Genomic DNA, 22,283 nt, shown 5'->3' with positions numbered 1-22,283 from the left:
TCCTAAATACGAGTATAAACTATTTACAAAGTTCAAGAAATTCAAGAACTCCTAAATACGAGTATAAACTATTTAAAATTTCAAAATCAAATGAAGAACTCCTAAATACGAGTATAAACTATTTAAAATTTCAAAATCAAATAAAGAACTCCTAAATACGAGTATAAACTATTTATAAATCCAAAGAAATTCAAGAACTCCTAAATACGAGTATAAACTATTTACAAAGTTCAAGAAATTCAAGAACTCCTAAATACGAGTATAAACTATTTATAAATTCAAAGAAAATGAAGAACTCCTAAATACGAGTATAAACTATTTACAAAATTCAAATCAAGAACTCCTCGATAAGAGTTTAAACTATCAAGATATATTTCGAGACTCGTCTATTACCAAAGGCATTTCGTCTATAAACAAGTCTCGATGGGGCAATTTGTAGACAATTAAATTGTCGTCGAATTAAATCGTGCCACGTGTAAATTCATGAATTAAATATTCAATTATATTTTCTATTTTATTAAATGGGATTTTATTCCTAATTAAATAGATATATATGATTAATATTTAATGAAATGAATTAATGGGCTTATTGGCCACTTAAGGCCCTAAGGCCCATACATGGAGGCCCAAAGCCCATAAAGCCCACGAGGCCCATCTCTAAAATCTATAAATAGAGGTGTTGGGGTGCTCATTATAACAACGTGAAGGAACAGAAGATTGAAGAGCATAAGAATTCTCTCTAGTATCACAAGTAGAAGAGGCGAAGAATTGGAGAGTTCAAGTATTCAAGTATCTTGAAGAATTCTATCTAACGTTCAAGTCTCCTTCAAATCTTCAATCGTTTGAGTATTCAAATCTTCAAGTATTCTTCGAATCTTCAAGTATTTGAGCATTCAAATCTTCAAGTATCCTTCGAATCTTCAAGTATTTGAGCATTCAAATCTTCAAGTATCCTTCGAATCTTCAAGTATTTGAGCATTCACAATCTTCAAGTATTCAATTATCTTCAAATCTTCAAGTATTTCTTCAAATCTTCAAGTGATCAAGGCGTTCTTACAAATTCCAAGAACGATCTTCCTCAAATCAAATCAACCAAGTCCCAAAGCTTCAAGGCGTTCTTACAAATTCTAAGGACGTTCTTCTCAAATCAAATCAAGTTCAACGTTCAATCCAAAATCATGACTTAAGTCCCTTGGATTGGCGTCATCAAATCAAGTATTTCAATAACCTTCGAGCTTGTTCAAGAATCAAATGGAAGAGAAGAATCAGAGGATTAACTAGAGATTGCAACCCGCATAAACTCTATCTTCAAATCTATCAAATTATCTTTGTAACGCGTTTTGTATTTTATCAAATTGAAATACAAAAAATTTGTGTTTACATATAGTGATTCAAATAACTCGCAGCAATTAATTGCATTCTATTTTTAGATATCGGTCGTGATTTTTCAGCATAATAATGCGTGAAATTCCTTTTTTTCGAGTTCGTCCGAAATTCAACGCCAAATCACTTATAGTAATAGGACTAAATAGCATCATACTATTTGATTGGAGTTTCAGTATCGTGTGCCATTGTTCAACGTAATGCGAGAGAAGGTGCATAATTTCGACATCAAATAACTTATAGTGATGCTTGTATAGTTGTATTACAGTAAAGCTAACACAAAAACTTTGGTACAATTGGGTGTATCGTACAATTGAATTGACTCAAATTGCGTAAATGATACTATTCGATTATACAAATGACATTGTTTATAATTGATACTATTCAGTTATATAAATGACATTGTAACATTTTAAAATGTTATAGTGTCATTAAAATATTATAGTGTCATTTACAATCTTATAGTGTCAATTATACACATTGTCATTTACAATATTATAGTGTCTTTTATACGCAATGTCATTTGTATAACAGAATAGTGTCAATTACAGGCAGTGTCATTTGTATAACCGAAATGTATCATTTACACGATTTGGATCAGGATGCTGGTCAATCCGATTGTACGGTACACCCGGTTGTATCCAAAACGACATCTAAAGCTAAAAAATAAAGCTCTTTGTTATATCTAGTATTTGCACTCGTGTTATACATTAAAAGTATATTTATACTTCTTTATATATGTAAATTAAAATTGATATCAATTCAATTATTATATTTATAAATATAATTTTAACATTCCTCAAAAACCAAATACCTAATATAGTTGAGCTGAATAAAAAATAAATAAAGACGAATTCACAATAATAAAATTTAATATTATTTTAAAAAATAGAAAAAAAAAATTAAACTAAGTTAAAAGAAGAAATGAAAATGAAAATAGAAAGGAATTTAAAAAGGGTTAATTCGCTCTAACTCCTTAAACTATAGTCATTTTCCATTTTTTCCCTCGATCTTTGAACTTCCCACAAAAAATCCCCAACTTCCAATTTTTCCTAATTTTCCAATGACGGATTTTCCGGCCAAATTCGGGGTCAGAATTTTCCTATGTGGCGTTCTTCATGCCAAATTACCCTATATGTGGCAAATCACCCCCACCCCCCCTCACACGTCTCTCTCTCTCTCTCTCTCTCTCTCTCTCTCTCTCTCTCTCTCTTCCCCCATCCCCCTTTCCCCTCTGCCCCCGTCTAGCTCTCCCCCCCTCTCTTCCTCCACCGCCGCCACAATCGTCCAAGCTGCCGTCCAGATTCCCGGATCTGCGCTCCCAAGATTCGACCTAAGAACCCTTCTCTCTGACACCCACGTTTTCAGAGTTGCAGCTAGGGTTTCGCCCCCTCTTCGCGCCGCCTAGAGTTTGCACCGCAAATAGCGGTGCTGCCTTGACCTGTCTCCTCCGATGAGCCTCTGCCTCCCAGTCACACCACCTAACGCCCCGACCTCTGGTCTTGCTTTCTGTCATTGCGCCGACCGTAAACGACGTCCGACGGACAATCAACCTCTAAAACTATAGGTATTGAAAGTATTCATAGGTTCACAAAGAGCAAAGAAAATAGGTTTCCATTTGGGCATATGTAGATCTGTTCTTGAAGTTTGGTATCTGAGTGGAGGAGAGAGGGAGGAAGGGGGGCGAAGTGGATTTTCAAACGTGGGTTTTCAATCGGCACTGGGAATCAAGTGGAGGAGAGAGGGAGGGGGCGGAGGAAGTGGCGGCGGTGGGGGATCGGGGGGAAGGGGGAGAGCCGACAGAGGTCCCAAAAAACGTCGGCCCTCTGCCGGCGCCGCCTGAGCTCGCTCGCCGCCTCTGAAATTTCGGCGGAGTCGACACCGCTCTTCGGCTTGTGCCGTCTCCTGGAAACCACCGTCCCGAGAATCTGGACGGTTGTGGCGGTGAGAGAGAGGAGGAGAGCCAGACGAGGGGAGATGGGGAAGGGGGATGGGGGAGGAGAGAGAGTGACGTGGGAGAGGGAGAGTGACGTGTGAGGGGGAGGGTGGGTGTGATTTGCCATGTATAGGGTGATTTGGCATGAATAACGCCACATAGGAAAATTCCGACTCCGTATTTTGGCCGAAAAACTCGTCATGGGAAAATTAGGAAAAATTGAAAGTTGGGGGTTTTTTGTGGGAAGTTCAAAGATTGAGGGAAAAAATGAAAAAATGACTATAGTTTAAGGATTTAGAGCAAATTAACCCATTTAAAAATAGATAAGTTTCAAACAAAAATGAGAGAGAGAGAATTTGGTTAAGTTTTAATCTTTATGTAAACATAACTTTTACATTATAAATCTAATATTTACATAAAAGTATATCAAATAAAAGTTTTTGTCGTGATCTTGAATTTCATTTGCATATCAAATATTTTAAGGATATTTATCGTAAAATACACGAACCTTCAACAAATTCTGACTTTTCTCATAACCTTTAAAATTTGAAAAAAAATATACACCACCTTTCAATTTTTTTATTTATTTTTCCTATGAATATGAAATTCCCTCAAATAGAAGTTGATTTTAAGGCTTTTGACTTAGATTTTTTTATACTTAAGCGTCAGGGATTTTCATTTCACGGATACATCGGCTTTATTATGCCACCTTCATTATCTCTCACGCTTAGGTATCAGAAAATTTAAGTCAAAAGCCCTAAAAATAACTTCTATTTGGGGGTATTACATACCCGTGGAAAAAAAAATCGAAAGGTGGTGTAAATATTTTCAAATTTTAAAGGTCATGGGAAAAATCAGAATTTGTTGGAAGTTCGTGTATCTTACGGCAAATATCCAAATATTTTATAATTAGCCAATTTTTACAATTTAGGAAAAGAAATAAAACATAAAAATAAGAAAATAAAGAAAAATAAAGTTAAAAGAAAATATCTAAATAAGAAAATAAAGAAAAACAAAGTTAAAAGAAAAAATATAGTATATATAAATAAACCTTAAATTTTATTATAATTACAAAATTTACACTTAATTTTAAAATGAAAATTACCTTTTTAATACTCCCTCCGTCCCGTTAATAATGGCACGTTTTCCTTTTTGGGTTGTCCCGCTATTGATGGCACGTTTCCTATTTTGGAAAAAATAAGGGAGTGATTAATGTTAATTAAAACCTAATTAAAAGCCTAATTAAAATATCTTTAAAACCTACCCCCTCTCTCTCTCCCGATTACTCTCTGTTTCTCACCCTCGCCGCCTCACCCTCCTCCACGGCGACGACGCGGCGACTCCGGTCCACCCACCCTCCTCCGCCGCCTCCACCCTGTCTCAAGTAACCCCATTATTTCTCTCTCTTTCGAGATCTATTTCTCGCTGCCCTCTCTCTGCTCTCCCTCTCGATCTCAATTTATCTCTTATTTGCGCGGCCGCTGCGAGCCGCGGCGGCGCATGCAGCACCGGCCGCCGCCGCCGCCGCTTCTGCTCCCTCTTTCTTCCTCGCTCACTCCGCCTCCATGTTCGTCTCAGATCTGTCTCTCACTTTATCTTACTCTATCTTACACAGCGTCGTCGGAGTGCGCGACGGTGGAGTGCGCTGCCCACACCGACTTCACCACCTCCTAGCGCTCGTAGCAGCGGCGACGGCGGAGCAGCGGCAACGGCGGAGTGCTCCACAAACTCCAGCGACTTCACAGACTTCACACCCCTCTCTGTAAAAGAACCGAGCCCTAGATAACCCCATTTTTGGTTATAGAAATTGTTGGAATTTTTAGTTTTGAGTAATTGAATTTTTCAGATTATGTTGCTGTGATCTTGTTGCAGAAGAAAGAAATCGAAAATGTTGCCAAATGTTTCAGATTTTTTGAAATTTTTGGTTGTGATCTTGCTGCAATCTTTGCTGCGATCTTCTTAATTTTTGGCTGTGATCTTGATTTTTGGCTGTGATCTTGCTGCGATCTTCTTAATTTTTTATTCTACGATTCTCTAATTTTTGCTCAGTCATTGAATGTGAATCTGAAGCTATTCAGATTATTGAATTAAAATTGTACATATAAAGTCTTGATACAATAGAAACAATTAATAATCCCTTAATCACAAACACCACACTCCTTATTCACCTAACTTGCTTCTCCTTAATCTCCGTGCCGAAAAGAAACGTGCCATTATTAGCGGGACGGGGGGAGTATATTATACATTATAGATATCACAACATAATATTTTAAGGGTTAAATGCATGTAAAATCACAAACTTTGGTCAAAATACACTTTACCCACAAATTTTGAAAATTTTACTCATTCATCAAAAGGAGAGTGCTGAACTTTTTCACAAGTCCCCCAAATAACTTCCTCATAAGGGACGACACAGGTTTTAAGAAAAATTTGTTAAGTGTATTGATAGTATAAAAAATGTGTTATAATTAGTATTAGGAATAGGGAAAAGTTGAAAGGTAAGAATAAATAAAGTGTTATTAGTGGTGGGGTAATGTCCCAACATGGATAAGAATTGGGGGACGTCCCAAAAAGGAAATATATGAAGTTATTTGGGGGACAGATGAAGTATTTTGTATCAAAAACTTTTATAAGTGTTTACTTTTAACCATCGATTTCATATCCAGTGAACTTAAAATCAACGTGGCACTAACGTGAATTTAATTTTACATGTGTAGATTTGTAATAACATTGTTTTACAAATGAAACAACGTCGTTTCATGATAATCTATGTAACTGATGAAACAAGTATTAACAGATTAAATAAAAGGATAAAGAACACGAATATTTACGTGGTTCGATCATAAAATCTACGTCCATGGGAGGTCGCCGGAAAATTTCTCTATCCGCCTTTGAAAATTACAATTACAAGGTTTAATGAAGAAAAGAGAGAAAGGCCTAAGTTTACGAGTAAAAATCCTATTTATAGTTTACAAAGAAACCCTAGCTTAAAAGGCCCGTCTAGACAAATTTGCCCAAGCCTTATTACAATAGTTTTTATCTCAGAGCTGAACTGTTAAGTATAAACCAGAGTTGAGTATGGCAGAGCTGAGCTGCCAAGTGTAAGACAGAGCTGAGTTACCAAGTGTGGGGTAGAGCTGAGCTGCCAAGTGTAGAGTAGAGTTGAGCTACCGAGTGTGGAGTAGAGCTGAGCTGCCGAGTATGGAAGAGTTGATCTATCAAGGGTGACCTCGATAGAGCTGACCCGTCAAGGGTGACATTAGTGTCTTCACTTTCTTCTTCGATAGTTTCCCTTCATCAAATTTGACTCTTTTCCCTTACTCATACCCTTTATTAATTGGCCAGGGGGCTTAGCCCACTGGCCACCGGGTCCTCACTTAAGTGAAGTGACCCGGGTTCGATCCCTCTTGGGAGCGAATTGGAGATTGGAGATATAAGGTGAATTTGGTGAATGGAGAGATAAGGTGGTTCTTGGAGTGGATGGGGGGACTAATTACTAACATCTAACATGACTTTGCCCGATCAAAAAAAAAATACCCTTTATTAATTGGATTTGGGTCAAAGAGGTGTGTATAATATTGTCCTTATCAGTAAGATTCCTAAACCCTAAAATAATATCCCAAAGCACACATTCATCTCTAACATAAATGAAAAGCATTGCACCAAAACCGTCTTCTCCAACATCTTGTTCAATCTTCTAAATTTGTTTTACTTCAAGTTCGTGAATTATTTTTCTAAAACGCTCAATGTGTCCAATAAGCATCTGACTCACACCAATCCAGTAATTAAATTTTTTTGTGGGCCATCTTTAACAATGTAGACACACATTTCAATTTGCCTATGTGCTTTACACACCCATACAAAAAAAAAACACTATAATTGAAAGCATGCCCAGGATTCTTTGTGTTAAAGTTTCAACATCTGTGGCCTTATTACACATACAAACAATGATTTTTAGATTCGAATCTAAAAAAAATGAAAAAGAAGAAGATATCTTTGATTCTTCTCACTTGTACCATGATAAAATAGCTTAATATATTGCTCGATTGGAGCTCATATGAAAAAGAACAAAAAGGTTCCCCTAATTGCACAGAAACACGACAAGAAAAAAAAGAAAGATTATGGTTCTGATTTAAATTTCATAGATTTAATCATTGATATATATACTACATAGTTTTGTACTGTTACAAAATGATGCATTTAAGTTATCAGACAGGAAAAATTATGGCGCGTGCTGGCGAGCCACATCACTGCCACATCATTCTTGAATTGGGAGACTTGAAAATCGGTAGTAAAATTAAACAATTGTGAAAGTTTTTAATAAAAAATGTAATTGCCAATATTTGTTGGCAAAATGTATTTTGACCAAAATTTATGATTTTACATGCATTTACCTAAATTTTTAGTACTCTATCCGTCCCACGAATATTGATGTATTTCTAAATATAGTAACAATTAGCTAAAAAATAAAGGTTCTTAATTACCTATTTTATCACTTTATTACCTACACATTTTTCTACTTTATCACTTTTCTATTTTATTACCTATACACTTCTACTTTATTACCTACACACTTAAAACACTAATTTATAATTATTGGGGATAGATCCAACAATTACGGATAAGGACGTCGGGGTCGTCCGGTACGATGGGCACTAGCAACCTGAAACACGAACAACGTTAGAGCCCTTCTTGGATCACCGGTGGGGGTGTCGATGGAAGGGCCTCCGATGCTCAAGTCAGTAAACAATATTAAGAAAAATCATATTGAAAGTAATTAAAAGTAAAGGAAAGAGTAAATCGGGTCGATCTGGTCGACGGAGTTGAAGGGCGATAGAACAATGAGCGGGGGCCGTCGAATCGTCCCGATTGATCTCGTCACCGGAAAACCTAAGGCTGAGAGCGTGGAGACATAATAGTGCGAGTGTGGAGAGAAGGTGGAGAAAACGTGTTGGAGTGAGAATGATCATATGCGTCCATTGACCTAATTGGTCTTTATTTATACCGTGATGGCCTGACGGTTAGGGTTTTGCTGACACGTCTCCCTCAACCCTAGTTGTTCCAATATTTGTGGGGTCGATATCCCTGATTAGTTTCTGCCTTCTTCTCCAAGTCGCTGCCCTCTCTAGGGTTTGTGCCGATGAGCCTTAATGACCTTGCATTCGGGATTGACCCTGATGACCTAGCATTTGGGTCAAATTATTTGAAATTAATTTGACCTTTTTAATTGGACCAGCCAATAGGCCACGAATATTTATTCAAATGGGCTATACGAAATTTGTCAACTACAATAATTCCTTAATTCCCGTGATGAAAACAAATGCATCAAGAATCGTGGGACGGATAGAGTATAAATTAGTGATATTACTCATTTGTATTAAGGAAAAAGAAAAAAATCACTAGGCCCATCAGGAAAAGGCCCACTAATATATGGGCCAAAAAACAGCAAAATCAGCCCAATGAGCAAACAACGAATTCTTCTTATACAAAGCCCCACACCCCCCCCCCCCCCCGCCCTGCTCTCCTTCGCCGCCTTCTTCCACAAACTCGGCGCTCAACTCGCCGGTAATTTCTCGCCGTCTACTTAATCGCTGTACTCGATATTCATCCTAGATTTGATATGAAGAACTCGGAGCCCTCAATTGCAACTTCAACTAAAATTACGTTTGATGACAGTGATGACCACGAAACTTCCTCTGGAGAAGTAAGTAATCTGCCCCAAATTGAGTTATTCTATTTCCCTCGGATATCAGCCATCGGAATTCTTAATTTGAAGTTTTTTCGTTATTGAAAGTGTTGTGTATTTTGATGAGAAATCTCTTGCTTTGTTACTTGCTTATTTGATTAATGTATGCGTAGAATTCACCTGAAGCATTGAATTTGTATAGGAGGATATCATAGAGCGTGAGCTTGCTGAAGTAACATTCGAGGAGCTGCAGAGGGCGAGGTCTGATGGTTCTGATTTGGTTTACAGGAAGCCTAAGCCAGAGAAGAAAGGCGGTCGGGCTAATAAGAATAGGTCTTGTGTTCTTCCAGTTTAACTGTGTATTGTGCTCTTATAAAACTGTTTCCCATTACTAATTTTGGATATGTGTATAGGCCGATGGAAATCAGTAGCAAGAAGCCTGTTAGTAGATTCAGAGAAGTTATTCAAGCTCCTAAAAAGGTTGGTATTTTATGCCCTTTTTTTTGTAATTTTATCAACAAATATTGGAATCCCTTCATCTTTTTTCCAGTGACATGTTTGACCTCTAGAAGATTTTTTTTGGTTTATGTATGAATTATGTTAATGTATGGAATTTACCTTCACTATCTTTTTTCCACATTAACAAAATTATAATTTGCTTAACGAGTGTTATTTCTAAATTAAATTGTGTGGCACCCTTATGCTATTTCTGTATAGAGTGCATTATGATGGAGAATCTTGACATGAATGCTCATGTTCGTCTGAAGAAATCACATATTTTTAAATGGTTTAATACAGCCTGAGGACACCTATTTCTAAGAAATTATAGCTTTCCTTATAGTTTGAAGCTCATTGTAGGTCTTCTATCCTCTTGAAGATATTGAACCAACAGTAACATATGTGTCCTCTTAAAGTTAATTGCCCTAGCCCCTAGCTCTTCCTTGTAACTTGGTTCTGTTTATGTCAAGCTTCTGTTAGACTGATGTGTTTTATAGAAATATGCACTATCGACATAAATTAGGCCGTGCTACTTTGAACCACTCACTTTTTCCAAGTGGGTGGTGCTTATATGATCATCTGTCCTTTGAGTGCGTGCTTGTTATCTCACCAGTTTATTATGGTTAAAATCAGTTTATAATTTATCTACAGGTGGTACGGGATCCTCGTTTTGAATCTTTATGTGGCAACCTTGATGTGGATGGGTAAGCTTTTACTTTCATCTCGCTTTCTTTTTACTTTGCTTTGCTCTGCTGTAGGTGCTCATTGTTGAGGGACAATATCCGTGCTTGCACTAGCACTAGTAGAAATGCTGTCCTTGTGGCAGGGATAGTTATTACAGTTATCTCTTCATTTGTTCATTAAAAAATAATTCCTCATGGCATTTGGAGTTGTTTCCTCATGGTATGTATCATGTAGAATATTTAACATTATTCTCTGAAACTGTAGGTTCAAGAAGAGATATAATTTTATTTATGAAAATACACTTCCTGTGGAAAAAGAGGTATCATTTAATCTTCAAAAGGTTACTTCATAGATGCTTTTGCGCAATGTTCTGCTTACATTAGTTGTGGTTCTGGCACCTATAGGAACTTAAGAAACAAATGAAGAAAACAAAAGATCCTGAAGCCATTAATGATCTAAAGGACCGATTGACTCGGATTGTAAGTGCTTGTACAAAATTCTGATCTTTATTTCAGTCCTAGTCATTAATGCCTGCCACGTGCAAGTAGTTTCTGATGCTGAACCCCAAGGTCCTTAAATATTTTACCTGGACCAGGATAAAGAATTGAAATCAGTAGCAGCAAAGCGTACAGAGAAGGACATTTTGGCTGAGCATAAGAAGAAAGAGAGGGAAGCCGCAAAGAAAGGAAAACAACCTTACTATCTGAAAAAATGTAATTTGCTCCTCTCCTGTGCCTCTCTGAGTGACAAACTCTTGATTCTACGTAGAATGTGGATAAAATCATATAGTTTCATTAAGTTTGCTAATGTAGAAATACACGAGAAAATGTCATTTCCCATCAGGTTACATTTTCTTGTTAATTCATGATCAGTATGTTATAGAGAACATAATTCTGGGTTATTTGATGAGGAGGCTGATATTAAAGTATTGCGTAAATGACGTAGAGAAATCTTTTTCCTCTTATCTTTTATCAATTGTTCCCCTTGTTTGGGTAGAGTCCCATTTGCCTGTTTTAGAAATCACAAGTTGTTTATCTCTACTAGGATACTGCTGTAGCTGAGATTAAAGTTTCCATCTCTTAACATTCATTTATATCCGCATTTGTTTGATTTGTAAAAGAAAAAAGTGTATTAACAAAATAGGAAATGAGAGAGAAAAACTAACTGATTTGATTTGATTTGATTTGATTTGATTTGATTATAACAATATCATTTGTGTTTGGTTGCAGCGGAAATTCAGAAGCACAAGCTTGCTGAGAAATTCAAGGAACTCAAGGTACACGAACTAATCTATGACACGTTTTCATCTAGGATAAATTGGTGGGTAAAAGTTTGAAGTTTACCCGAATCTGCAATTTTTATACGACTTCTACAATGCTACAATTAACCCTTTCATTTGCTATTGCCAAGTTATAATGATGAATCTTCTTGTTATTAATCAGGAGTCTGGCAAACTGGAGTCTTTTATTGAGAAAAAGAGGCGGAGGAATGCTGCGAAGGACCACAGATACATGCCATATCGACGCCCTACTGAACAAGGGAACCAGTAGCAGCACTTGTTCTATCACTATTCATCAATTGTGCACCGGCGTGCCATCAGGTTTTGATTACGGAAGCTTGCTGGTCGACAGGCTTGGTGATGGCCTTACTACGCCCGTCTCTAACATAGAGCAGGTTGTTGGGCTTGATGGTGGCTACACTGCGGCCATCCCTCGTTAGAGACAGTTGAAATCTTCAATGTACAGGGGAAAGATGCTGTAGTTTTCTTGTTTATGAGTAGCATCATAGCTAAATCGGAATCAAATTTGTTTGTGCTTAAATTAGACTATGAATGTTGCAAAGTTTATAGCAATGAGAAATTTTATTGGACACCAGCTTCAGCTCTTTGTGTGTATGCTGGAATGGATCTTTCTTTATTTAGGGACATTAAGTTTGGTGGATTAGATTGGACGCCGCAAAGCTTATTTTAAAGAGCTTACAAGATGTTTAAGAGCTTATAAGATATAGTCTCTTAAGATCTTATAAGTTGTCAAAGTGTTTGGATAATTGAGCTTATAAACTAGAAAGAGAATTTTTAGTTAGATAGAGCAAATTTTTGTTAGAGAGCGAAAATTGAAAAAAGATAAAATTAGAATGATATATAATGACAATAAAAAATCATAATTGAGTTATTTATGTAAAATGAGTTTTGTTTATAAGAAAATAAGAAAATAAGTTGAGGAAGGGTAACTTATTTTTTGGAGAGCTTATAAGCCCTTAGAGCTTAATTTTACAACTTATAATTTGTTTAATTGAATAAGCTTATACGCTCAGGCAAACACCCTCTTAAATGGAGAGCTTATAAGCTCTTAGGAGGTGATTGGTATGGTGGAATGGAGGTGGGAATGGAATGGTGATTCCTATCTCCATTCCATTCCTATGCTTGGTATAGTTTTATTTTAGGAATCACCATTCTTAAGGGAATCACCATTCCTTTACATATAGGAATCATCATTCCTTCCCTCCAACATGGTATTACCCATTCCATTCCATTTCTAATTCCACCTAAATTTAGGTTTTGACAAAATTACTCTTATATATTTTGCCCTCATCCCCAACCCCACCCCACCCCCCTGCCCCCCAAAAAAAATAATTTTTTTTTTAATTTTTCTCGCCACCCCACCCCCCACCCCCTAAAAAAATATTTTTTTTTAAATTTTTCTCGCCACCACCACACCCCACCCACCCCTCCCTCCCCTCCAATTTTTTTTTCTCCCCACCCCACCTGCCACCCACCCACCCACCCCACCCCCAACATTTCATTTATTTTTATTTTTTTTATTTTTCTCGCCACCCCTCCCAACCCACCCAAAAAAAAATTAACCTTTTTTTTAGTTTTTCTCGCCACCCCCCCACCCCCAAATTTTTTTTTTAAATTTTTCTCGCCCCTCCCCCTCCCCACCCCCACCCCCACCCCCAATTTTTATTTATTTATTTTACTCGCCACCCCCACCTCACCCCACCCAACCCATCCTTCATGATGCCGAAATGCGACAAAGATACATGCCCCATTGGTATTGCAACTCAAGAAGATCCAATTCTTAAGAAAAAGTGTGCTGGTGAACCTGAACATGCAATAAAAAATGGGTAAATTTGGTATAAAATCATAATAAATTTCTAAATTTTAGTTTTTCTGACAATCTTTCATTCTTGTTTCAAAATTCATGATAAATCATTTTTTTTTTGGAATTTCCCACGATGACATATTTCGATCAAAAATTTAAATGACGTTGCAATACAATGTAATTACATGAAAATTATGTGACATGACAATCGAATTGCCCCCTGCGTTTTAACGGTGATTGATCCCATTAGAGCAGCGCTTGGGGCAGCCTTTAAAACGTGGAGGCATTTTGCTTTAGTTTTGAAACGTTGAGCTAGTAAACAACGTCAACCCTGACGTTAGGGTGTTAAAGGTGACAGGGGTGTCAACGTTGAGCGGGAAAGTGGTACTTAACCCTTAAATATGCCACATCATTCAAGTTCGGCGCCACATCATTTAAAAAATTCGCCGAAAAATCACACTATGGAAAATTTCAAAAAAAGTGATTTATTATGTATTTTGAAACAAGAATGAAAGTTTGTGGGAAAAACCAAAATTTGAAAATTTATTAATGTTTTAAACCAAATTTACCCTAAAAAAATTGGGAGGTAAGGGGGAGGGGGAGGGGGGTTAGTGGGAGGTGGGTGGGGGTGGCGAGATTTTTTTTTAGAAAATAAAAAAATAAATTGGGGGGGGGGGGGGAAGGTGGGGGTGGTGAGTAAAATAAACAAAAATTTGGGGGAGGGGGGTTGGGGGTGACGAGATTTTCTTTTTTAAAAAGATAGAGGGTAGGGTGGGGGGTGGGGTTGTGGGTGGCAAGAAAAATTTAATTTTTTTTTCGGGTGCATGTTTGTGTGTAGTAGTAATATGCATGGAAAACAAGTCAGCTTTTTAAAAAAAATTAATTTGATTAATATTCAACTTTTTTTCTTAATTTTCGATTTTACCCCAGTGCATATTTTGGTTTGTCCCTACAAATATAACACAAAATAGAGGTGGAAGAGAGATGCAAAATAATGCCAATTTGATAAATTATGATGTAAATGTTAATTTAGCAAAACAAAATAATTCAATTCCATTCCTAAAATTTATTTTTAGATACCAATCATAGGAATGGAATCAAACAAGGAATTACAATTCCATTCCTTTTGTATTCCTTATGCATACCAAGCAAAGGAATCACCAAGGTTTGTCATTCCTTTCCTCCCTTCATTCCATTCCTACCTCCATTCCATTCCACCCTCATTCCATTCCATCATACCAATCACCTCCTTAGAGCTTAATTTTACGGCTTATAATCTGTTTAATTGAAGAAGTTTATAAGTTCATGCAAACACCCACTTAAATCTGTTAGGTTAAGTGGATTATGTCTGATACTTATTATCGGTACAATGTTATAAAAGTAGTCTTGGCTTCTTCCATATGATAAGATAATCAATTTATTAATCTCAAATAATCAAACACCTTTTTTTAGTTTATAGAATTAAACTAGTTTTACAGAGGGATATGAACCTTCTTGGCTAATTGTATTGATTTTGATATAATAACACAAAATTGTGTGAGATCGTATTCATATTTAGATATTATATTTTCGATATGAAGTGTATTTATGAATATCATCGCATATACTTGTTGGGTAAAAAGAAATGAGATTGGAAGAACTTTTTCATGTTTCCACATCAAAACCACAGCATTTTAAGTTAACACAATCACAAACTTGAACTCACAGCCCGAGGTTACTTACACACAAGCGTCCGTTCAGGACTAAGAACTTAGGCCCTTAAGATAGTAGCCCAATAAAGTAGCAAAATAGGCCCAGTTTAATAATCCGAATAATATTACTAGAAATTCCACAGTGCAAGTGTGGGAACGACAATGGAGTCATCTTCTGCAAAACCCTCGGTGGGTCCACCTCCCAATCCCCTTCTCCCCCTCTCTACCTTCTTCCACCGAGTCGGCACTCAGCTCGCCACTCGACTCGACGACGCCAAGCGGTTCGCCGGAGCTGCTCTGCTGGCTCCGCCTCCGCTGCCGCGGCTATCCTTGCCTTTCGCTTCCGTGTCGCAGCGCCAGGGGAAGCAGGCGGCTGCACCAGAGGCGTCGTTCAATTCGGAGCATGTAGCTAGGAGGCTCTCCGGAACCTCGGTCTACACGGTGAGCAACACGAACAACGAGTTCGTGTTGATTTCTGATCCTGACGGCGTCAAGTCTATCGGGTTGCTTTGTTTTCGGAGGGAAGACGCCGAAGCTTTTCTTGCGCAGGTATCATATTAAAATTAACTACGCATTAATTGATGAATTTTAAGTTGTCTATGTGTGTGCGCATTGGTGGCGTGAATTCCAGTTACATGGTGCTATTTCTGTGTCGGTTGTTGTTATGGAATGATTGGTGAAAATGTGGTTATATGGTTTAAGTAGAGCATTGTTTAACATTCGTCTTGCTATAATGATCGATTTTTCCAGGTAAGATCAAGAAGAGGCGAAGTGAAAGGCGGGGCGAAGGTGGTGCCGATAACTCTTGACCAGGTGGCTATTATGCATAGACCATTTACAGGAATCTTGTTCTGGAAACTAAATTTTCTGATTTTGGCTTTTTAAGTTATATTGTTGTTTGACTGAATGTGAAGAATTTTAAGTTTGTGTGGTGACTGAATGAAAAGCAGAGTTGCCTAAGAACATACTTTGGGGAGATGTATAAAATGTGAGCTTTTAGCTGAAAAGTTTTTTCTTTTTTTGGGTTGTTTAGCTTCTGAAATTCCGCCTTTTCTGAGCTTGAGATTATCATTAGCTAAAGCATTTCTCTCTGCCTTGTGAAAAGGCATAAGCTTTCCATAACCTATAGTTGTTTTTTTCCATATAAAATGTTTGTCAGTATGGTTATTACTTCTATTTTCAGTAAGAAGGTTAGTTTGTTGTTTTTGGTAAAACTTTGTACTTTTTCCTCTCAAGTGACACTATCTAAGAACTGATTTTGGTCCCTTCATTTGCAGGTTTATATGTTGAAAGTTGAAGGAATAGCATTCCGGTTTTTACCCGATCCTGTTCAAATAAAGAATGCATTGGAGGTCAGTGCTGGAGTTGCTTGCTTGTCATACAAAGTGGAAAATACTAAAGAACGTATGATTGGGATAAGAATGAAATAGGCAATAGTATTTAAAAAGCAAGATCAGAGAGTATCCTGTAGGAAAAGAAATGAAAGTTTGGGAAGGGATATTGATACTCTTTGCAATACACACGCGCGCGCGCACACACACACACACACACACACACATATATATATATATATATATATATATTGTGACAGCATAAAAGCTTTTTCTTTATGAATCATAAATAAAGGTTAACTGCACCTAAGACTAATGCGCTTGTTATCGATCTTAAAACCTCATTTTCTTGCTAGGTTATCAAGTGATGTAAGTTTAATGCTAATGCCTTACTCATCAAATTTATTTTCACATTCTTCATATTGTGATGTTCAGATAAGAGCATCAGATGTCAAGAGTGGATTTGATGGAGTTCCCGTTTTTCAGGTATCTATGAGTGAATACACACGCTCTTTGACACATTTCACATGAGAACGACCTTCTGTGTTTAAGTTGTTTTTGAATTGCCAACGAGCTACAACTTTTGTTTGAGATAAATTGGTGAGTGCTCTTGTGTCGAAGGACAACTTTTTGACATCCATCATACAGATTGGTCAAGATAAAACAGCATCTTAGGTCAGTGTCCTGATTGTTTATGTAGGGAGAGGGGGGTGGGGGTGGGGGGAGGTGAAGGCCTTGAGTTTAGACCTTTCTGATGAGTTGTTCTCTTCATTGGCTAATTTCTCTATCCATTTTATGTGGGCAGATAGACATTGAGATGTCTATGCTATCTCGGCTTCATAATCTAGAGCATATGCTTTAACATCCTTTGCTATAGGAACTAGGAGCTCTCCATTTACAAAAGACATGCGCAGAAATTCATGCATGCATTGAGTCCAGAGTCCAGAATATTTGAGAGCAGATAATAAGGAATATTTGTTGACTAGTGACACCAACTTTCATTTAGTGGCTTCGTACTTGGTTTCTGATTAGCGAGTATAGGGTAGGTATTTCCTGTATTAGATTAGCGAGTATAGGGTAGGTATTTCCTGCATTCTAATACATGCATGCCTTTCCTATCATTGCTTGTTTTTATCAACTTACATAGAATTTGTTTTTGCAGTCAGACCTCCTAGTTGTAAAGAAAAAAAACAAGCGCTATTGCCCCATTTATTTTCAGAAGGTACTCTTCTTTTGTAGGTGATACAGTTAGAAAGGATCCGAATCTGCTTGAATTGCCTTAGGAAGTTGATCATCTTATAATACAGGAAGATATAGAGAAAGCACTGTCAACGGTGTCAAGGGCTTCCAGAGGACCTGGTCTTTCTCAGCACATCTTGGTATTACAATTTGTTACCCACTATCACTTAAGTTTTTCTTTAGCTTGTACTAATATATTGAGGCGGGATATATGTGGATGGATGGCTGTTTAATGAGTTCATATTTATCTGACAAGTTTGGTTTAAGACTTAAGAGACGTATAGAATATTAAATCAGAGTGCCGACAAGAATAACATATTTCACCTTTTCTAGGGTTTGACTACTCTGAGGGCCATGTCGTATACCGTTTGTGCTAAGTCAAAGCTTATGTCTTATGAAGTTATATAGGATTAAACCATGCTCTTCAGGGTCAGGTTAATTTGAGCTTCCAGTTTGTACGATGTTCTTTGTGCAGTTTAAAAATTCGATCATTTGTTATATGAACTGAAGCGCCAACGGTAGTAAATGAATCTCAACTTAGAGTTGGTGCACATTCTCTGTTCTGAGTTAAATAATATCTACCTTAGATAATGCTTAATGTTGAGATGGTAGCTAAATACATAAGAAGTATTTCACCAGATAACAGCATTGAAAATGAGGACAATCATCCATGTAATATGGTGCTGTCTTAGCCAGTATTATTTTGATTTTTGTGTTCAATAATAATTTCAAATGGCTCTTCATGTGTTTGAATGCTGACAGGTCGGGAGTTTGGAGGACGTTCTTAGGAAAATGGAGGTATACTTTCATGAGTGAGTTTATACTTTATTTGGGTTGGGATTCAAATCACTCACTGCAACTTATGATATGGCAGATAAGTAAGAAGAACTCGGGCTGGGAAGACTTAATATTCATTCCACCTGGTAAAAGCCATTCTCAACACATTCAAGAGGTTGTGAAATTATAAAGATTGATTGCAGAACTTCCATTTGACTATACAGCAAGTAGGTGAGGAAATGCATTTTTTGCATCTTTGTCTATCTGTGCTTAATCGAATTACTAAAGTCGATCTGCAAATCTCGGTCTCTCTACCTCTCCCAGCTCATGACCATGCGAGTTCTTCAGCACGCCCAATCCAGCTGATCATAGACTGACTTTCAAACAGAGAACTGAATTGCCATTTGTAGGGCTTGGGAAGACGCCCACTGAAGCCTCTTCTTCTCTCTCTTGTTAGTTCCTCTTTCCATTTCTTTTATTTATATATTTTTGATAAATTTCTCCCTTTCTACTTATGTTACCTCTCAAATTGTACAATATCATTCATGTTCTGCTTGCAATCAATGCTCATGATTTTGCACCTCTTCTCTTTAATCGCATCAAGAACAATGCTGGAAAGCAGATGTGTTTTTTTATTTAATTTTGTTTTAATTTTGATTTTCTTATGTTTGATTCTGTGTTAGAGACGACTCAGACGAGTTGTTCTGCTGTTGGTTGAGTACAGAAATTTGTTGAAGATAAAAGATGTGGTAATTATAAAATAAATATTTGCAGTCTGCTATATTGATCTAAATTTTTGTTTACTTTCCATTGTTACCATTGGGGATGCAATACTGCAATCTGTGGAGTCTTGTAGAAAAATAAGCGAGTCATAAATAATAAAGGAATATTTATCAATCTATGTTATTAATTATAATAGTGATTGATGTAGATTGCTTTTGACTAAATTTGGTTTGTGTATTCAATTGATTGTAACATGTTAGTTTTAACTACTACCCGACGTCGAGTATTACTTTAAATAAATATTTCACTCCAAGTAAAGGAATTTCCATTTTTTTTTTTTTTGATTCACAAGTTCCTTGTTTTTTTGGTTATTTACATTTGTAGCCAATTGTATTAGTAAAGACTGTAAGTTAATGATCGCCTAAACCGAAGCTGATGATGTGTAGTTACTTTAAATAAATATTTCACTTAAAGTAAAGGAATTTCCTTCAGTTCCTTCTTTTATTGGTTATTGACATTTGTAGCCATTTGTGTTAGTAAAGTTAATGATCACTTAAAAAACAGTTGATGTGTATGTCAAAAAAAAGGGTTAATAGTGTTTAATGTCCCGAACTTTTAGCGTTTTCCATAAAATTTTTCGAACTTTCATTTTCCCTTAAAAAATTTCGAACTTTCAATTTTTTTCATAAAATGTTCCGTTATATAAAATTTGGTGACGAAAAGATGATTTATCTCGCCAAATGAAATACTTTGGGGATCATCATTGTTGGAAAATCATACTCCCTCCGTCCCGTCCAAGATGCTACATATTCCTTTTCGGGTCGTCCCAACGAAGATGCTACATTTCTATATTTGACAAAAATAAGAAATTTTAAACACTTAATTAACACTAAGAGCACTCTCAGCAGAAATTCCAAAATTATGCTCCTATATTCCTCCCTAAAGCTTCCCTATTTAATTTTAGGATCTCGATTTTATAAATGCATACACCAGATTTCCTATTTTCTACATAAAAATAATTATTATGTGTGGGCTCTATTAATTATAAGCTTAAAATAAATTTAGGGTGGGTGTAAATTTAAGATTGAATTTAGGTAGGTGTAAAATTTTTTGTGGGCCCCATCCAATTTAGGGGATCTGCTGGATGCATTTTTTATCTCATTTTCAATTGTTTTAGCCTAAATTTAGAGTTAATGATGCATTTAGGTGATCTGCTGGGAGTGCTCTAATTAAGTATTTCCTTATTACCTTCTCTCTCATACTTTATCACTTATTACCTTCTCTTCCTTACTTTATCATTTTATTACCTTCTCTTCCTTATTTTATCACTTTATTACTTTCTTTCTCCTACTTTATCACTTTATTATTATACACTTAAAACATTAATCTACAATTCCTTAAATCCCGTGCCGAAAAGCAAATGTAGCGTCTTGGCCGGGACGGAGGGAGTATTAGGAATCACCATTGTAGGAAAACATTGAAAGTTCGGAATTTTTTTGTCATCTTTTCGTCATCAAATTTTATATAGCGGGATATTTTATGGAAAAAATTGAAAATTCGGGTTTTATTAGGAGAAAATGAAAGCTCGGGATATTTTATGTAAAATGCTGAAAGTTCGAGATATAAAACACTATTAAGCAAAAAAAAAAAAACAAAAAAAAATTGATGTGTAGTTTCTTTTTATTAAAACTAGTACACTCAGTAAGATATACGGATGTTACATCTAAAACTCTATGGGTACGGGATAATGTGTGATATGTTTGACTGAGATATTTTTTACTATATGTCATCTTAAAATGTTTGATAGAATGTATTAAAATATCTATAAAATATAATATGTTGTTTGGTATGATTTATTAAGATTATATAAAGTTAATAATAATTTTTATTATGTACAATGGATATGGTATATAGAATCCCTTAAATCAGTATGATATTTTTGGACTTTTAATATATAAAGGATCGTGTGTTTTGTAAGTATATTACGATATTACAATAAGATATTATGATATTATAAATATATTATACACCCTAATCACATGTAATGATATTATAATTATCAAATAATTTAAATGTTTTATAAATAATACTATAGATAAATACAAATTATTAACTTTATAAAAGTAATAATTGGGTGTGTTATATTCATATGTTTATATTTATGAGACTTCAAATCTCTTAATTTTTATGATAAATGTGTATTATAAGAGCTCGTTTGGTACGCGGTATGGGAGAATGTGTGATATGTTCAATTGAGATATTTTTTATCATGTTATATTAATATTATGTTCGGTAAAATACATTAAAAAATCTGTAAAATATACTCTCTCCGTCCCATAATTTGTTATTCATATTTTCATTTTAGCCTATCTCCCAAATTTAGTATTCTTTTCTATTTTTAGTTAAAATAATCTACACAATCTCATAAATGGTGAGACTCTTACTCAACTATGATCACTTTAACACTTTTATAAAGTTGAGATTCTTATTTCACTCACAACACAATCAATTATTTTATTAAAATCTGTGTCATTCTTAAACGGATACTAAGACCGTGCGAGTAATAGATACCTTTGTGATACTAAATTGGGTTACAATGGTAAAACTGAGTTATCCAAAGACTATCTTTTATCAGAGATCTTAGGTTTAATCCCTACCTATGTGCGGTTAGTTTTTCCACCTTTGTGGGTAGTAAATGTTTTGTCTGCATGTGATTATTTTTCAACCTTTGTGTGGTGTAAAGGTTTCGTTTGCATGTAGATGACTTATTTGATTATATAATTAATAGATATTTTTTGTAATTTTTTTAAATATATATTATTTTATATGATATATGGATTATAGTAAATTATTGGCATTTGTTATCCATGAAATAACAACTTCTTTAATCCAATCAACGAAAGAATTCGATATCTTACATTTGGCTTCTAAATGTAATCCCGGCAAGCCAATAAAAGTTCTAGCCGGCTCCATGTCACTATCACACTGCGTCACCAGATTTGTATGAATTTGTGAAAAGATTTACTTAAAAGCTTCACTACATAACAATTAACACATGGGAAGTTAATATCTTTTGAAATCTTATTTAAGTTTTAGGGTTATTACTATTTAAATACATCAATTTTTCTTCAATTTCAAATTTTAACATAAATTTTTAATTTTTGATTAAAACACATGAACTTTAATACTTGTTCGATTATTAACATTTATTTCTATTTCCTCTAAATTGAA

General features: G+C 35.8%; 2 protein-coding genes across 5 annotated transcripts; both read left to right on the top strand.

Annotated features, from left to right (window-relative positions):
* The first annotated feature begins 8,777 nt into the window (after positions 1-8,777).
* On the top strand, positions 8,778-12,061 carry LOC131010851 (uncharacterized). Its single transcript, XM_057938529.1, has 9 exons — positions 8,778-9,023; positions 9,208-9,338; positions 9,419-9,485; positions 10,155-10,207; positions 10,452-10,506; positions 10,592-10,666; positions 10,783-10,900; positions 11,417-11,463; positions 11,630-12,061. Exons 1-9 carry the CDS (start codon positions 8,940-8,942, stop codon positions 11,735-11,737), a joined length of 738 nt encoding a protein of 245 aa, XP_057794512.1. The 5' UTR covers positions 8,778-8,939; the 3' UTR covers positions 11,738-12,061.
* A 2,927-nt stretch (positions 12,062-14,988) lies between these two features.
* LOC131010850 (protein TIC 22, chloroplastic) lies at positions 14,989-18,909 on the top strand. 4 transcript variants are annotated; one of them, XM_057938526.1, is made up of 9 exons: positions 14,989-15,531; positions 15,733-15,795; positions 16,260-16,334; positions 16,749-16,799; positions 17,476-17,535; positions 17,621-17,692; positions 18,315-18,350; positions 18,427-18,560; positions 18,654-18,909. In XM_057938526.1, exons 1-8 carry the CDS (start codon positions 15,145-15,147, stop codon positions 18,517-18,519), a joined length of 837 nt encoding a protein of 278 aa, XP_057794509.1. In that variant the 5' UTR covers positions 14,989-15,144; the 3' UTR covers positions 18,520-18,560; positions 18,654-18,909. The 4 variants fall into 4 exon arrangements, with proteins under 4 accessions (XP_057794509.1, XP_057794508.1, XP_057794511.1 ...); XM_057938525.1 differs by having other exon boundaries at positions 15,087-15,531; positions 18,427-18,556; XM_057938528.1 differs by lacking the exons at positions 17,476-17,535; positions 17,621-17,692 and having other exon boundaries at positions 15,087-15,531; positions 18,427-18,556.
* The last annotated feature ends 3,374 nt before the right edge of the window (positions 18,910-22,283 follow it).

Source organism: Salvia miltiorrhiza, chromosome 2, assembly GCF_028751815.1.
Source record: "Salvia miltiorrhiza cultivar Shanhuang (shh) chromosome 2, IMPLAD_Smil_shh, whole genome shotgun sequence".
NCBI lineage: Eukaryota > Viridiplantae > Streptophyta > Magnoliopsida > Lamiales > Lamiaceae > Salvia > Salvia miltiorrhiza.
The sequence above is the reverse complement of the archived record's forward strand: the minus strand, read 5'-3'. Positions and strand labels throughout refer to the sequence as shown.

Bases quoted from the DNA above. Each gene is read 5' to 3' on its own strand.
- LOC131010851 (XM_057938529.1), top strand. From the start codon at position 8,940: ATGAAGAACTCGGAGCCCTCAATTGCAACTTCAACTAAAATTACGTTT. The intron at 9,339-9,418 runs GTCTTGTGTTCT...ATATGTGTATAG, and splicing joins GGTCGGGCTAATAAGAATAG to GCCGATGGAAATCAGTAGCA. The intron at 9,486-10,154 runs GTTGGTATTTTA...ATTTATCTACAG, and splicing joins TTATTCAAGCTCCTAAAAAG to GTGGTACGGGATCCTCGTTT.
- LOC131010850 (XM_057938526.1), top strand. From the start codon at position 15,145: ATGGAGTCATCTTCTGCAAAACCCTCGGTGGGTCCACCTCCCAATCCC. The intron at 17,536-17,620 runs GTACTCTTCTTT...CTTATAATACAG, and splicing joins GCCCCATTTATTTTCAGAAG to GAAGATATAGAGAAAGCACT. The intron at 18,351-18,426 runs GTATACTTTCAT...ATGATATGGCAG, and splicing joins ACGTTCTTAGGAAAATGGAG to ATAAGTAAGAAGAACTCGGG.